The sequence below is a fragment of the Malus domestica genome, chromosome 05, assembly GCF_042453785.1.
Source record: "Malus domestica chromosome 05, GDT2T_hap1".
NCBI lineage: Eukaryota > Viridiplantae > Streptophyta > Magnoliopsida > Rosales > Rosaceae > Malus > Malus domestica.
Window position 1 is genome coordinate 39462401 of NC_091665.1, and position 15519 is coordinate 39477919.

General features: G+C 39.3%; 2 protein-coding genes and 1 pseudogene across 9 annotated transcripts; 1 reads left to right on the top strand and 2 right to left on the bottom strand.

Moving 5' to 3' along the window:
• The first annotated feature begins 382 nt into the window (after positions 1-382).
• Positions 383-3935, top strand: LOC114824997 (putative wall-associated receptor kinase-like 16; annotated as a pseudogene).
• On the bottom strand, positions 2794-8794 carry LOC103435644 (coatomer subunit alpha-1-like). 4 transcript variants are annotated; one of them, XM_029103040.2, is made up of 5 exons: positions 8583-8794; positions 8324-8479; positions 7893-8128; positions 6991-7485; positions 2794-6051 (listed from the first exon to the last, which is right to left on the bottom strand). In XM_029103040.2, the coding sequence occupies exons 3-5, from the start codon at positions 8098-8100 to the stop codon at positions 3101-3103; spliced, it is 3654 nt and encodes a 1217-aa protein (XP_028958873.1). In that variant the 5' UTR covers positions 8101-8128; positions 8324-8479; positions 8583-8794; the 3' UTR covers positions 2794-3100. The 4 variants fall into 4 exon arrangements, with proteins under 4 accessions (XP_028958873.1, XP_070677506.1, XP_028958875.1 ...); XM_070821405.1 differs by having other exon boundaries at positions 7893-8124; positions 8583-8722; XM_029103042.2 differs by having other exon boundaries at positions 8324-8416; positions 8583-8721.
• An 872-nt stretch (positions 8795-9666) lies between these two features.
• On the bottom strand, positions 9667-15021 carry LOC103435636 (histidinol dehydrogenase, chloroplastic). 5 transcript variants are annotated; one of them, XM_008374029.3, is made up of 15 exons: positions 14397-14842; positions 14111-14231; positions 13466-13587; positions 13294-13346; positions 13094-13166; positions 12845-12946; positions 12669-12770; positions 12474-12545; positions 12333-12395; positions 12217-12258; positions 11884-11943; positions 11686-11796; positions 11200-11370; positions 10409-10499; positions 9667-10111 (listed from the first exon to the last, which is right to left on the bottom strand). In XM_008374029.3, exons 2-15 carry the CDS (start codon positions 14223-14225, stop codon positions 9834-9836), a joined length of 1455 nt encoding a protein of 484 aa, XP_008372251.1. In that variant the 5' UTR covers positions 14226-14231; positions 14397-14842; the 3' UTR covers positions 9667-9833. The 5 variants fall into 5 exon arrangements, with proteins under 5 accessions (XP_008372251.1, XP_028958879.1, XP_028958877.1 ...); XM_029103046.2 differs by having other exon boundaries at positions 14111-14190; positions 14397-14817; XM_029103044.2 differs by having other exon boundaries at positions 14111-14214; positions 14397-14769.
• Between the last annotated feature and the right edge of the window lie 498 nt (positions 15022-15519).

Here is a 15519-nt window from a genome sequence, read left to right on the forward strand (position 1 = left end):
GACTGGAATATTAGAGCGTACAAATTAGTCCCGAGAAGGGAGATGTTGGCATGATTGCCATGGTACCTGGGATTCTTATCCAACTGGTCTCCTTCGTGGGATTGTTTGTATTTTTAGCTGCGGCAGCAGCAGCGCAAGCTTTGCCTGGCTGCCCAAACAAATGCGGGAATTTGTCAATCCCATACCCTTTTGGGATATCCGATGGCTGCCAGCTCAGTGATGAATTCCTCATCGTTTGCAACGAAACCTCACAACCCCCCACAGCATTTTTGACAGGAACTGCAATCCCGGTCTCCAACATATCCCTTGACGGCGAGCTACAAATAATGCAGTTTGTAGCAAGCGATTGTTACGTCGAGGGGGTTTATCAGATACCAAAAAAAGCAACACCCCAAGGCTAAAGCTCTTCCCTCCTTACACGATTTCCGGCACGAAAAACAAGTTCATTGCTGTTGGTTGTGACACTTACGCGATCTTTGAAGGAGTGCGTGGGAGCGAAAAGTACGTAACCGGTTGCATGACCTTCTGCGAGAGCTTAGGGAGCATTAGTGAGTCTTGCTCCGGCATTGGGTGCTGCCAGACTTCAATCCCAAGTGGGCTTCAAGTTCGTACCGTGATGATGAGTAGCTACTCCAATCATACGCTTATATGGGACTTTAATCCATGTAGCTATTCCTTCATTGTGGAAGAAGGCCAGTTCACATTTTCTAATAGAAGTTTCCAAGAGCTCGAAAACACAAGCCGGCTTCCGATGGTTCTCAATTGGGCAATTGGGGATGAAGAATGTGATGCAGCTCAAAAGAGGGAGGACTATGCATGCAAGGGAAATAGCACTTGTGTCAGCCCCGTCAATCTGTCCGGCTACTTTTGTCAGTGCTTGCCAGGTTACGAAGGAAATCCGTACCCCCCAGAGGGTTGTCATGGTACTGATCATCTTTTAGATACACCTAATTTATAACTATGTGCCTTAATTATGTGTTAGTGAGTAATCTGTACTCTTTTCAGATATCGACGAGTGTGAGATTTCAAACCGTTGCAGCGCAGGAGCGTGTATAAATTTACCTGGAAATTATTCTTGTGTCTGTCCAAAAGGGTTCAAAGGCGACGGAATGAAAACTGGAACTGGAACTGGTTGCAGCAAAGACAATGGAAGCAATCTTTCCAAAAGCATTCGCTTGCTTATTATTTCATTGGGTAAGTATTTGCATTGGTAGACTATGTAACGGGCGTCGATCAAACTGTGTCACTATGTCAGCAATAAAATGTCGATTCCATTACCGTAGGCAACACAATATGGATGTGTATTGATTCTTTAATCTATAAACGGATGTCCTGCACAAAAAAATTCGGATTAAATGCATGCTATTGCTATATTATCATGTAGATCGTAATAAATTGAAGTCTAATTTGGTGGTGAATTGCAGCTGTGACAGTAGCCTCCTTGATTTTCCTGGTGGGAGGTTCATGGACCTACTGGGGAATGAAGAAAAACAACTACATCAAACTCAGAGAAAAGTATTTCAAAGAGAATGGTGGCATGTTGTTACAACAACGACCCGCGAGTCGCCAAGGAGGATTGGTGGAGACAACAAAAATCTTTACAGCAGAAGAACTTGACAAGGCTACAGGCTACTACGATGACAGTAGAGTCCTCGGCGAAGGAGGCTACGGTACAGTTTACAAAGGAATACTACCAGATAATGAAGTGGTTGCCATAAAAAAGTCGAAAATCGGAGCTTCAATCCAAAGTGAGCAGTTTATAAACGAAGTTATTGTTCTTTCTCAAGTCAACCACAGAAATGTGGTGAAGCTACTGGGTTGCTGTTTGGAGACACAAGTGCCTTTACTAGTTTACGAGTTCATCACCAGGGGAACTCTTTTTTATCATCTTCATAACGTAAAGAGCAAAGAATCGTCGCTTTCGTGGGAGTTACGACTGAAGATCGCAGCTGAAACTGCCGGAGCACTAGCGTACTTGCACTCCTCCACTTCCATGCCAATCATACACCGAGATGTGAAAACAACAAATATATTATTAGACGAAAATTACACAGCAAAAGTGTCGGACTTCGGAGCTTCGCGATTGATTCCTCTAGATCAAGCTCAAATCACAACTCTAGTGCAAGGGACGCTAGGGTACTTGGACCCTGAATACTTCCATTCAAACCAGCTGACAGAAAAGAGTGACGTCTACAGTTTCGGAGTTGTTCTTGTGGAGCTGCTAACAAGAAAAGTGGCACTGTCATTTACTAGGCCTGAAGAAGAGAGAAACCCGGCAAACTTCTTCGTTTGTTCCGTGGAACAGGGTCGCTTGACTCAAATTCTCGATGACGACATAGTCACCGACAGAAATCTTGAGACACTGAAAAGAGTGGCTAATCTTGCAAGTAGATGCTTGAGGGTGAAAAGGGAGGAAAGGCCTAGCATGAAAAAGGTAGCAATGGAGCTAGAAGGATACAGACTCTGGCGAAGCATCCACGGAGAACTGCTGATTTCAGTCCAGAGGACACTGAATACTTGCTCGGGCCGCCTTCAATGGCTTATGCTAGAGGTGATAGTTGTTCCAGTACTAGCATAACCATTGGTGCAACTAGTGTGTACGAAGGCATGCAAATCGAAATGTTAATGCGCCAGGGTGATGGCCGATAATCCATCGTTTCTCAATAGTGTACATCTTCGAATACAATTAACAGAACGCTACTCAGGCACACAAGAAATGAAATACATTTCAAGCACTAACATATTCAAAATCCCCGGCAGATTGACATATCTCCGGTGGAATTCACAAACGAGTTCTAACACGAAAATGGTGTCTACAATATATGGAATTTCAAAGCTACAAATCTCAGGAAAAGCAAGTAATTTTGACAACTCAATCTAATTTGTTTATTCTCGGAAGTCACAAGAATCACCTAGACCAAAATGCTCAACCTGTTCATTACAGCGAAAATCATGATCACGAACCTTGCAATAAAATTTGAAATAGAAATACAAGAGAAGCACAACCTAATCAAATTGCGTTCTTTAAAATATAAACCCTGCTCAAGGAGACAAGAAAACTAACATAACCGTTGTCGTAGGTGAATGTTGAAACTGGAGATCATCTTATCTGGGTAGGAGAGCAGAGCAAACCAGATGCATCTGATCCAACCACTGCAAGATCACAAACAGAACAGATCTTCCCTTCATGGTCAGGAACAAACCGAGAGCTGCAGTACGGGCATGACACATCCTTCTGTCCACGGTAAATAGGCACGTATGTTCCCCCACAAACCACAAATGGGTTTCTGAAATCATAGTTTAGCTGGGTTGCATCAGTCATGTTCTTTTCGGCAGCTTGCAGGATTTGTCTTGCAGTCTTTGCATGGTTTTCAACGCTGGGATTGGTCTCCAAAAGTCGCCTGGCAAAGTTAGCTGCCGTGTTGAGATTACCAGCCTTATAGCAAACACTCATGGCATTTAGTAATGCTAGCCTCAAGTGAGGGATCTGAAGGTTGCAGTGGGTGAAGTAAGCTGCTAGCTCCTGTTGGCGAACCGGATCGCCTTTAAGTTCCTTCCTCTTAATCTCCATCTTCAAACCCAGAACATACTCCTTTACAATGATTATTAATTCTTTTACTTCATCAACCTCTCTCCTTGAATCAACTACAATCAGAGGAATAGTATGCAGAATACCAAGGAAAATACGTAAAGCATCAGCAAATTTCCCTTGGGTTGTGGCCTTGTAACCCACCTTAAGCTTCTCTTCTAGCTCAGAGAATTTAAATACAAGAGCAGGAGGACCCCTAACATTAGGAGTAGCTGATTCACTCCATCCCCTCTCAATGGCCACGGTAAGCACAGGAGCTGTCGAGAAGGCACGTAGATACGTATGACTGCCCATGTGTAAATCGAGAAATAATTGTCTTAAGGGATCAAAGTTCTTTATACCCAGCTGCCTGCTCAACAAACGCATTGCAATATCGAAATTCCCAGCTGCAGCATGTTCGGCAGCCAGAGATGATTTCTGGGACCAGATTTGACTTACAGGCATACCTGGAGTTGGGGCAACAAACACAGAAGAACGGGCATTGCTGGCAGTTTTTGGAGTATCAATCTCAGGTGGAAGTTCAAGATCTTCAAGATCCCATCCTTCCTCCTCATTTTCCTCGTGTGCTTCCTCATCATCCAGCACTGCACTGATGTCTCCATTTGGAATCTTGTCCACATCAACAATATCCAAATCCTCTCCCCAATCAGCATCTGTAGCCTCTTCATACTCTTCCTCAACATTCTTGCCCACATTATCAAGACCACCCTCAAATATTCCTCTCATGACCCTCAACAAGGGCCAATCTCCACCGCAGATGATTGGCGTAGGAGGTATCAAAAGAGAGGGAGATTTCCCCTTGGGTAAAACAGGAACATTATCTCCCAGTTCAGCTGCCAAACGTTCAGCAATATCATGGAGCCCATGGATTACAGCTGTGCTATAAGCAAGAGGTAAATGACCTGCATTCTCCAAGATCTTAACACGTTCTCTGATATCACCCAAATACAAAGCATTGTGGAACTGACCCATCACATCATTCTTGACTTCAGCAATTTTCAGCATTTTAGACAATTTATCCAAGTTTCCAGTCACAAGATATAGGAATGATAGCCTCTCAAAATTCTTTGTCCTCTGATACGCATATTCTACAATGCCTGCATTACCCTGACGTAGGGCCTCCACTCCCAATCGATACCAGTGATCTTTCTCATCAATTTCCTTGGCAGAAGCAACAGCAATCTGGATGTTCCCACTCCCTAGTGCCAAGTTGAAGCGAGTCCTCTCATCCTTCACAAAATGAAGAGCAACTTCAGGGAAACCTTTCTGCTGTAGATATGCAATCATGGCCTGGCCACAGAGCTCAGAACTCCTAATCATGCTCATAACCTGGTCATACCTTTTCTTCAGTAAGGATAACTTGAAAACATATTCTGTTGCATCAACAACAATGGCACAGTTCTTCCCATCTCGATCCAAGCAATGTATGGTGTTTCCATACACTTTTGTTATGTACACTGGAATGTCAAGGGTCCTGATGATTCCACTATCCCCATTAGGAAGGCAGTATTTGATGTGGTTCAAGGTTGTATATATGAAGACGCCATTGTCATCCCAAGCTCCACTCTTTACACGAATTGTCTCATGGAGAGTGCACTGATGCACAAGCTTCTTATTGGCTATCACAATTGAATGTTTGCTAAGTAAAGCAACGCTCTCCATGTCATTTGACCAAACAATATACCTTACAAAAGGAGTTTGAAGCTCTCCAACAATAATTCTCTGCTGCAGGTCAAAAATAATGACTCTGTCCTCTGCCCTGCAGAGCAAGTTTCCAGTTCCAGCATAAAATATTGCATCAGCAACAATAGGTAGGGCACTCTTCTTGACAATCTCATTTTTCAGATTTTTAACTATAACTTGGTTGGTGCTCTTTTCAAGCACTGCAAACCTATTGCGAGCCACGAACACAGCTGGGCCTCCGATTCCTCTTTTTGCCTCCTGCATAGTATCACCCCGACCAAAGCTATCTTTGGGTATAATGTATAGTTCATAAGAACCCCCTTCCGTATCTGAACCTATCAAAACAGCATTTTCGGTAGGGCTGTAAGATAGTGTTTTTGCCCCTTGATTCAAGTTGGAAGAACCAGGCCTTCGAATTGGGATAACCTGACTGTCTCTCTGGGTGGAGAACTCATAGAAGCGGAGAAAACGATCTTTAACATAGTACATTGAATCACCGCTAACAGAAAAAGCAGGACGCTCCCTCTCCAATTTAAAGACAATCATGCCACTATCATGCCCAGCAGCCAAGAGGTTCATTTCAGGATGTGCTGAAAGAATCCAGAACCTATCATGCTCCCTACGAAATGTCTGAAGACCAGTTCGTTTTGTTGCATCCCAGACTCGGATACTTCTATCCTCTGAATTGGACACAATAATATCCTGCCTTGAATGGAATAGAACACAGGATACATTGTTCATGTGCCCCCTTAGAGTGTCCACTTCCCAAGCCTTTGTATCTGAAATTGAAAAGATTTAACAGGTGACCATTTGCCAGTTCAACCAAACAGGATTTCATAACTCTATTTTTAGATTTCTAATGTGCACACACTACAAGAGTATTTACAAAAATTTGAATATATGCATACTATTTAGCAAGGAATATATAAGTACATATCCAAAAGCAATTGTGTGGCTTTTTTCAGTGCTAATGATATTACTTGTGACACAGTGACACTTGCCATGAATTAACTTTACGAAAGTTAGAATACCTAGTTTCTAGATGCTAATGAGGTGAAATGACACCCTATAAAGATTCCAGTTTCTTCCCTTTTTTTCTTTGGGTGAGGAAGGGGGAGAGATATGTTTTTTTCCCTCATGATAGGAAACAAGACTTAAATTAAAAAATCATGCACAGTACCAACGGATGTCTGGTATTTGACAGAATAATAATAGAAAAAAATTAAATGATAATTCAGGCTAACAAACTAATTCATTGCCCTCTCTTTAACAACGTGAAACAATTTACCCCTATGGCTTACCAAAGGAATGACAAAAGAACAAAAAAATGTTCAAAAAATTTTAGGTTACTATATCATGTGCTCGGTTGCTACAGAAAGGCAGATATTGAGAACGATGATGAAAGACTAAAAGATTGGTCTTTAAGATATATTCCTAACACATGTTGTGTTTGACATAATGAGAACTTGATCTATTATCTAAAGAGAAATAGAATTAAATGAATAATTCGATTTATATATTCCCAACTATTTAAATTTACAGAATTAAAGTTTAAACCAAATGTCATTCAAGGATTTTTCACCTGACTGTGGTACATGAAAGCAAGAAGTAGATGCATAAATATTTTTGTTTCTTGTTAAAACCAATTTAAGAGAGGTGCGTAGTAAAAAAAATTGTTTATTTCACAGGAAACCTGAAATAAAAGAAAAAAGACATACCATTCATCCGCCAAAGTTTCACTTGTCGATCGTCTGCTCCAGAGACGATCAGAGGGAGTGTAGGATGAAATGATGCCCAATTCACACCCCGATCATGACCTTCCAAAACATACTTCACAACAGCATCAACTCCACCAAAGAAATCTGCATTCATCTGACTCAAGCGCATGATGTCATCTGCTGGGGCAACCGTCTTTTTCCTGAGGGCACCAATATCCCAAACACGAACAGTTTGATCCAATGATGCTGAGACAACAAGATCCTCCTTTGGATGGAATAAGGCACACATGACGTAATGGTTGTGTCCAGTGAGCACAGAAATACAAGTTCGGGACTGCCAATTCCATATTCTAATTGTCTGGTCATCACTCGCACTAACAATCCACGGATACTCATGATGGAATTGAACAGTTCGGATGTAATCAAGGTGTCCAAGAAGTGTAAACAAACACCTATGCAACTTGTAATTCCATACCTTGATCTTGTAATCATCCCCTGCCATTTAAGCATAAACAATCAATTACCTCTCTCAAGACTCTTCCAAATCGGCAGCCGTCATAATAAAATAAGACTTTACAGACAAGTAAATGGTTGACAGATCCAGAAAAACACAGGTAACCCAATTTCAGATTAAGAATATAAGAGTGAATAGTTCAGATCTGATTGATTCTACAGGGCATCAAGAAGAAGCTAATGAACTACACTACCAATTATAACGGATGCATAGGGCGAGGTACAGCAAGATGACCACACATTACACAATGTGACCGAACTACCACGGCAGTATAACTTACATTATATCCATTTCATATCGAATCTATAACGTCAAGTGCCTGAAATTTGCAGATTTATACACAGAGCGAACGAACCGACAAAAATAAGATTGAATTGTGGCGTTATACCTCCGGAGACGAAAAGCGGCTGAGAGGAGTGGAAATGGACGCCACGTACAGGGCCATCGTGCTCGTCAAAACGGTCGATGAGAGTGCCCATTCGGTAATCCCAGAGCTGGATCACACCGCTGTGGAGACTGGCCAAGATCCATGGCCGCTTGGGGTGAAAGCTCAGCCCTTTCACCCGATTACTCTTGGTCTCGAATTTCGTCAGCATCTCAAATCCCAATTGAAACCCCCCCTAACTGAAATCAAAGATCAAACAACCAAGAACAATTCAATTGACTAAACTCAATTCAATAATACAAATCACCCCTCAAAGTCTCCCAATTGGCAATGCTTTCGATCTAATTATCCATTTTTTTCCTAATCAATTTCTCAGCAACCAATCAGGATGTGAATTCGCGATTAAAATCAGAAGTAGAGAGAGAGACATGTACCTCAGATCTGGGAATGCGGATTCTTGATTAGCAGTGTGGAAATACGAGACCACGGATTGGTTCGGCAAATCGTCTAATGATCAAATTTCTCGGCTTTTCTCGGAAACCAATCAGCAGGCGAAAGAAAATCGGCAAGAGAGAGAGAGAGATTCAGATCTGGGAATTCAGAGGTGAAATCATTTGAAGGCTGAACACATCCAAATGCAATGCACAGAGAGAGAGAGAGAGAGAGAGGAGAGAGAGAGGGAGGGTTCAGTACCAGCAGGCAGTGACCTTGTTGCAGATCTGCTTTTCGTTTCGGGATTCAAGCAGGAAGCTTTTTTATTTCTTTCTTTCTTTCTTTTCGTTCTCGGTTGTTTCCTGTTTACGTTTTAATTTTTTTTCCTTTTTATTTTTATTTTGTTTTTTGTTTTTTGGACAAGGTGTGACCTGTGGTCGCGTTTAATTCCTTTCGATACTGATTTTTAGGGTTTTTTTTTTTTCCTGTATGGGGGGAAATTATCTACAAAAATTGGAATTTCTCTCTCTCAAAAAAAAAAGCTTAAATTGGATCTTCTTTTAACTATTGGAGTAACCACAATAACCTGTAACTCAAGTTGTTTTATCCATATAATCAAGATCATGTAGTCAACTTCTCGCACCCTCAATCCTTCAATCGTTTGGATAAAAACAAAAAATGTTGAAGAAAGACGTCATTTCCTTGTTATTTGTGTCGTCTTATTCTTCGTCTTGTTTACCCAAAATCTTTCTAGAGTTAGAAGAGAAACCAACACGATTAATTGGAAATGATATGGAAAAAATTTTGTTGGCATTTTGTTGATACATGTTGTTTTAAAATATGGAATGTGATTTCTTTCAAAATAAAAATGTGCTTACTTCGTTTTTTTCTTGGTCAATTAATGTGCTTACTTCGTTTTCATCTACGGACATGTATGCATCAATAGATATTTTAATGATTGACAATGACTTTGAATCATGACTAAAATAGGTTAAGGGTTCGATTTACTCTAATGTAAGGGAAACAAAATTGAACGGCTTGCATTGCATCACATCAACAGCAACAAGCCTTGTAATACATCATTGCATTTATCAAAAGCTTTAGAGCTTATTTGAAAGTATTTTTAAAATGACTAAAAACGTTTTAGATAAAAAAGGTTTTGAGTTTCCAAAAACACTCAAACGTGCTTCTTGTAAGAAGCCCTTAAAGTGCTTTTTTAGAATTCACTTGCATTTTCATAAAGATTAGTTTCAAAAACACTTCCAAACGAACCCCAACGTTTATTGAAATTTGGGGAAAAAGAAGGAAAAAGGAATGCTTCAAAAGAAAGAAAACATTACCAACCTACAACAAAGTTTAATGGTATTCCACCCACCAGTTTTGCTCTATAGTACAACGATCAAAATTCACCCACCGCAGATTTTTCAATAGTAGCTGGTACATCCCCAAAAACGGCAATTTGCCCCAACGGGGAGAACAAATTTGGCAAATGCTCTTGCTGCGAAAATCACCTTATGTTAGGACCTGCCGGGCTTCGATATCCTTAAGTCTAAGGGTTACAGCTCTCTTGTGCGCCTCTAGTCCCTCAACTTCGGCCATGGTAGCCACATATGGGCCGAGCTTTTGCAAACCTTCCTCTGTCAAAGACTGCACTGTCATGTACTTGAGAAATGAGTCCAAAGACACGCCACCATACATCCTCGCATAACCATACGTTGGAAGGACGTGGTTCGTCCCACTTGCATAGTCTCCCACACTCTCTGGTGTCCACTGCCCTAAAAATACAGAACCTGCGCGCAAAAGATAACGAAATTTAGATATCTAATTATTTTATCTCAGCTGGAAACAAAATCCTAAGGCTGAAGCTAGTGAGTTTCATCTGTACAACTATAAGTCCAAATGAGAGATCACTAATCATGGCATGACAATCACGTAGACCAACGTTTGGAACCACCGGCAAAATGGAAGCAAAGATCAACATAGTGATACACAAATGAAAGACAAAAGGGAGGAAAACTATTGTTAAAAGAAAAATTAAAGGAATAAAAAGGACAAAACTGTCAAGTTGCAGGATAAGAGAAGTATACCTGCATTTTCAATGAAACTCTCCCACTTTTCTGCATCCTGGACATTGATGATCAGATGCTCGGGTGCATACAAGTTTGAAAAAGACACTGCCTGAAACAGCCATCATCATGTCTAATTTCGGGATCACACAGAACGTCTCAAACGACATACAGGTAAGCAAAGATGATGCATGTAGCCCAGAAGTTAACATAGTTATCATAAAAATACTAAAAAGAAACACTTTTTATCAAACGCACCAATTGAGATAATAAAAATTTGGACAAAAATAATGAGGATCTTTAATGTTGAGAGCCAAATGAACTGAACCAAGAGACAGCAACAATGCAATTAAAATTTTCCATGCAAGGGGAATGCTGAGACAAAAATTTCACTTTTGGACACAAATCACATAAAATTCAGCTCGAATAAGTAACTAATATAATGAGGCAACTTAAGGACGTAACCCTAGGCTGTAATCTCTCCTTTTAGGACCAACACTAAAACTCTTAAAGTGAGACTGTTCTAATCTTATATATAACAACCCAATATTACCTTCTTGCCACATTACTATCTCCTTACTAGTTCAAGACTTTAGAGTAGAAATCTATGATTATTTCATTTAACGGAACTTTGCTAGACTCTGCAACCTCTCCAAAGGTAATTTAACATTGGATGAGATGAAATGCATGCTACAAATACCCCTTCACTACTCACCATCCTTGACCGATTTCACAAGTGATTCCAGTGAAGTAAATACAGGGACTTCCTAAATTTACTGACAGTCATATCATATCAAGATGCAAGGACAAACCTCAACCATATCCCTAGCAAACACTGTGAAACTGTGGCTCAGTGCTTTTGAAGCAAACGCTCCCCTTGGTAGGCTTTGGCACTGCTTGCTGATTTCCTCTTCTATACCTTTAAGATCCACGCCATCCCCAGCAATTACAAGAACAACTTGACTATCAGGGCCGTGCTCAGCCTGAAATTGTATTAGTTACTCAGGTTGCCCACAAGCATCCCAAAATACTATATCAATCATTTAGATTTCATATAATGCAGTAAAAGATCTGTAACAAATAACAATGTGCTAGACATCTTATTATAAGAGGATTGAGAAATACAGCGGTCCTGCTTTAGCCACTTCAGTAGACTAAAGTTGAAACAAAGCCTAAATCTTTAAAACTGTAAGGGTGCAAATTGTATTGAGTTAAACATCCAGTATCTCTTATAAATGTTAAATTACAAAAGTGATCACCCACAAACTTAAAAAAAGCATTGCAGAACAAGGAAGCACCTGAGAAAGTAAATCAGCAGCTATATGAACAGGACTGGCATGTTTGTCAGCAATGACCAAAACTTCTGAAGGGCCCGCAGGCATGTCAATTGAAACCATGGCTTCGCTGTTCTGGTAAACACAATAATCTAACTTAACTCCCATGTTTCAGCTTCACTAAACGTTAAGCAAAGAACTTGGAATTGTAAGTATATGTACCTGGAGAATCATTTTTGCAGCAGTGACATATTGATTTCCAGGGCCAAAAATTTTTTCAACCTGAAAATTATTTGAATCAAATAATTAGATAAATAAGAGCAAAAGATTACATTTTCTTTAGATTGATCGCAAATGAATTTCAAAGAAAATTACAACATAATAGCTAAGCTAATTTTTGTCCTCTGCTTTTCTTATACGACTGATCCTCTATTTTATCAAAAGAAATCATGCTCAGAACATGAGCTAATAATTGGGTAACAAATACAAGGCATAGTGCAAATATATGGACAAGTTATGAACAACACAATAACAATATAAAAGGGAAAGTAACACCTTTGGGCAAGATTCCGTACCCCAAGCCATAGCAGAGATTGCCTGTAAAGCAAAAAGAATTATCAGATTACTGTATGTGATAAAACATAAATGTTGTATATTTGGTGTTTACAGACCTGTGCGCCACCAGCTTTAAGGATGTGAGTTACACCAGCCTTCTTAGCACAATATAGTACTTCCTGAGGAGCAAAACAAAAAATGATCAACTCTAAATTTGAATCCCCTCATAACACATTCCATCCAAAGTAAAGAATCACCTTGCATATGGTGCCATCCTGACTTGGGGGAGTGGCGAGAACAACAGTTTTACACCCAGCAATCTGTGCAGGCTGGTAAACATGATAAAAGCATTTGTCCATCAATCTTTATGATTTAAAATTTGAGAACCATGATAAAGATCAAAAGGATGACATGACCAAAAGCAAGTTTTACAACAAAAATCATCAACTTACAACAGAAAGCATCAGAGCTGTTGAAGGTAAAACTGCAGTTCCTCCTGGAACATAAACACCCACAGAACCAATGCTTCTTGCCACCCGTTTACATTTGACACCCTGAAAGGTTAAAGATGCTTAAAGACTCTGGGTATATACTATATAGAAAAAAGCAAGCTGCAATATAGGTTTACCTTCATGTTCTCGACAGTTTTCTCAGCTGATTTCTGAGCAAAATGAAATGCATATATATTGTCATATGCCACGTCAAATGCTTCTTTAATAACTGCATCGAGCTGCATAAGAAAAATATCAGAATTCAATATCATAAATGGGGCTAGCCTTACCCCCATTTATGGAGAGGCTGCTCCCAAGAAAAATATCAGAATTCAATACATAAAATTAATATCTTGTATCCAGAAAACACGTCTACATAGAGATACCTCAGGATCTGGAAGCTCGGATACTTCTACAACTATATTATCCAGTTCAACTTTGTCAAACTTTGCAGTATACCTGTGTGAGAGAAAAATAAATAAAGCATATTAAAACAACAAATTCTTTAGGGATTAAAGGTGTGCTAATAAATAAAAAGTAATAACAAATCAATAAAATGATAAAAAGGAATTAAAGAAGTACATACTCCTTAACCGCAGCATCGCCTCTTTTACGAACCTCATCAACTATAGGGTTGACCTGACCAAGTATAGCTACTTTATTGTATGAGTTACTTCATTATGAATATAAATACGAACAAAAAAGTTGCCCAAGTTCTTAAAGAACAGTCAGGATTTGAGAACAAAAGAAAGGCTCACAGTGCTGAAAATTGAAGAAAAATCAATTCGAGGACGAGCTTTCAAGCTTTCAACCTCAGGTGGGGCTAGTTCAGATAACCTATAAGACTTCATTGAGCAAGTTATCCCCTTACCAGCAAACCCTGAGCAAACAATCAACTTTAGTAAATCAAGAAATGAAATATTAATAAAGAAAAGCATTAAATTTACGGGTGAACACGTAACATCTACCACATTACTTCCATATATGATTATATGGTCACACAAACAGCATTTATACATAAATTCACCTCTTAACTATATAAATGTCTTACATTTCGTAAACTTTATTTGCATGTATGCACTCATAAACGGTTCAAATGAAACAAATTTAAACTCTTTAGTTTTTATACAACTGATTAACTTTTAATAGGATTCGTATTTTTCAATCTAACCTTCAAATATCCTCTAATCATGCAGGCAATTTTACCAAATTTCGAGTAAACTCAATATCAACAAGCACTATGCTAACACGAAATTCGTCACGCAAGGTGAAAATAACTACAGAGTTACATTCAATGTGAGTTAAAAAATCACTCCTTCAATTGACCATTACAGTTTGACTCCAAAATCAAAGGCATGAACTGCAATTCAGTGAAAGAAACCGAAGAAATGATGGATTCATACCTCGCCGGAGAAAAAGATTTCGGGCTTTCGGGGCGGCAATGAGCGAATGAAACTGTCGTTGGATAAAGCAGCTACTGATGCTGCGATTAAAACACAGAACCTGACTGGCCATCATCACCGCCTTCAATCAGACCAGCTAAATTAATACATCAATGTAAAGGGACAAGAAAATTTTCTCTTAATTTTCTGTTTGGCTGGCGAGAAAATGTCGGGAAAGAAAAAAAGAATTGACCTTTTTGCATTTACGCACGAAAATGGCAGAGGGGAGGAGGAATTTAAGATTTACCTGCAAAGTGGAAAGTAAGCGTGACGCGGTGACTGATGACTGTGAGCGTACGGGCAGCCACTAGACGGAGCCAACCCAAGTTGATGAAGGAGAAGATGACATGGACTTCGGAGAGAGTCGCCGGAAACGGGAGAAACGGAGATGAGGTCGTCGGAAACGGGAGATGAAGTCGCCGCCAAGATGAGAGAAAGATGAAGTCGCGAGAAAAAGATGAGGACTTTACTATCGGGGAAACTGGATTTGGATCGGATCCAAATTAGGATTCCTCACCGTCATTCGTTCATGGTGAAATTATTTGATTTTTTTATTTAAATTTATATATTACTTGACGAAAACCATGTTATACAAAATGAATTCAAAAAGAATCCTCTTTGAGAAAACTGAAGAAAACAAACAGTTGACTAGGAAGAGAATGAAATATACAATATTAATAATAACAATAAAATATATAATTATATACATAAATTAATAAGTACATATATAACATTAATAATATCAGTCTGGTACAGTATATTTTGGTACCGTACCTAATATGTATGATCGGTGTAAATATCATACTATTACCAATTGGTACAAATAAGTGACAAATTTGGTACAGGATGATTAGTAATTCTATTGATACGATAATTTGAAAAAAAAAAGCTCACCCCTAGTTATACTAGCCAATGCGAAGTTGGAGTGGCCAGGGTTGCAAATAGGGTTTGGATTCAAACTTTCCTCACTTGAGATTGGGTTAGGAGTTCAACCCAAACCAAACCAGAACCAAACTAAAATTAAGGAGAACGAGATATGTTATTTTATTGGACCGTCAATTTAATTCAAGGCGTCCCACATTAATATTCGGACAACATAACAGGAGAAAATAAGGGATGATTCGAGTAGAGGGAGGGAAAAGAGAGAGATTGAGGCGAACGTATAAAGCAAAGCTAAAAAGTTCGCCTTCAATTTTCAATTCTTGAATTTCATTTTGTGTATACATTTATACAGCATATCTCTCACATTGTTTCCAAGAAAAAATTGTAAACTAAAAACAAAAAACGAAATAATTATCTGTAGTTTTTCAATAGGGAAAAAGTTGATAACTCCAAAGTAATTGAAGAAGCAACAAGTTATTGATTCCTTC

Bases quoted from the DNA above. Each gene is read 5' to 3' on its own strand.
- LOC103435644 (XM_029103040.2), bottom strand. From the start codon at position 8,100: ATGCTGACGAAATTCGAGACCAAGAGTAATCGGGTGAAAGGGCTGAGC. The intron at 7,486-7,892 runs GTATAACGCCAC...CTTAAATGGCAG, and splicing joins GCCGCTTTTCGTCTCCGGAG to GGGATGATTACAAGATCAAG. The intron at 6,052-6,990 runs GTATGTCTTTTT...TTTCAATTTCAG, and splicing joins GAAACTTTGGCGGATGAATG to ATACAAAGGCTTGGGAAGTG.
- LOC103435636 (XM_008374029.3), bottom strand. From the start codon at position 14,225: ATGATGGCCAGTCAGGTTCTGTGTTTTAATCGCAGCATCAGTAGCTGC. The intron at 12,546-12,668 runs GTAAGTTGATGA...CATGTTTACCAG, and splicing joins CAGCTCTGATGCTTTCTGTT to CCTGCACAGATTGCTGGGTG. The intron at 10,112-10,408 runs GTATACTTCTCT...TTTTGCGCGCAG, and splicing joins GAGTTTCATTGAAAATGCAG to GTTCTGTATTTTTAGGGCAG.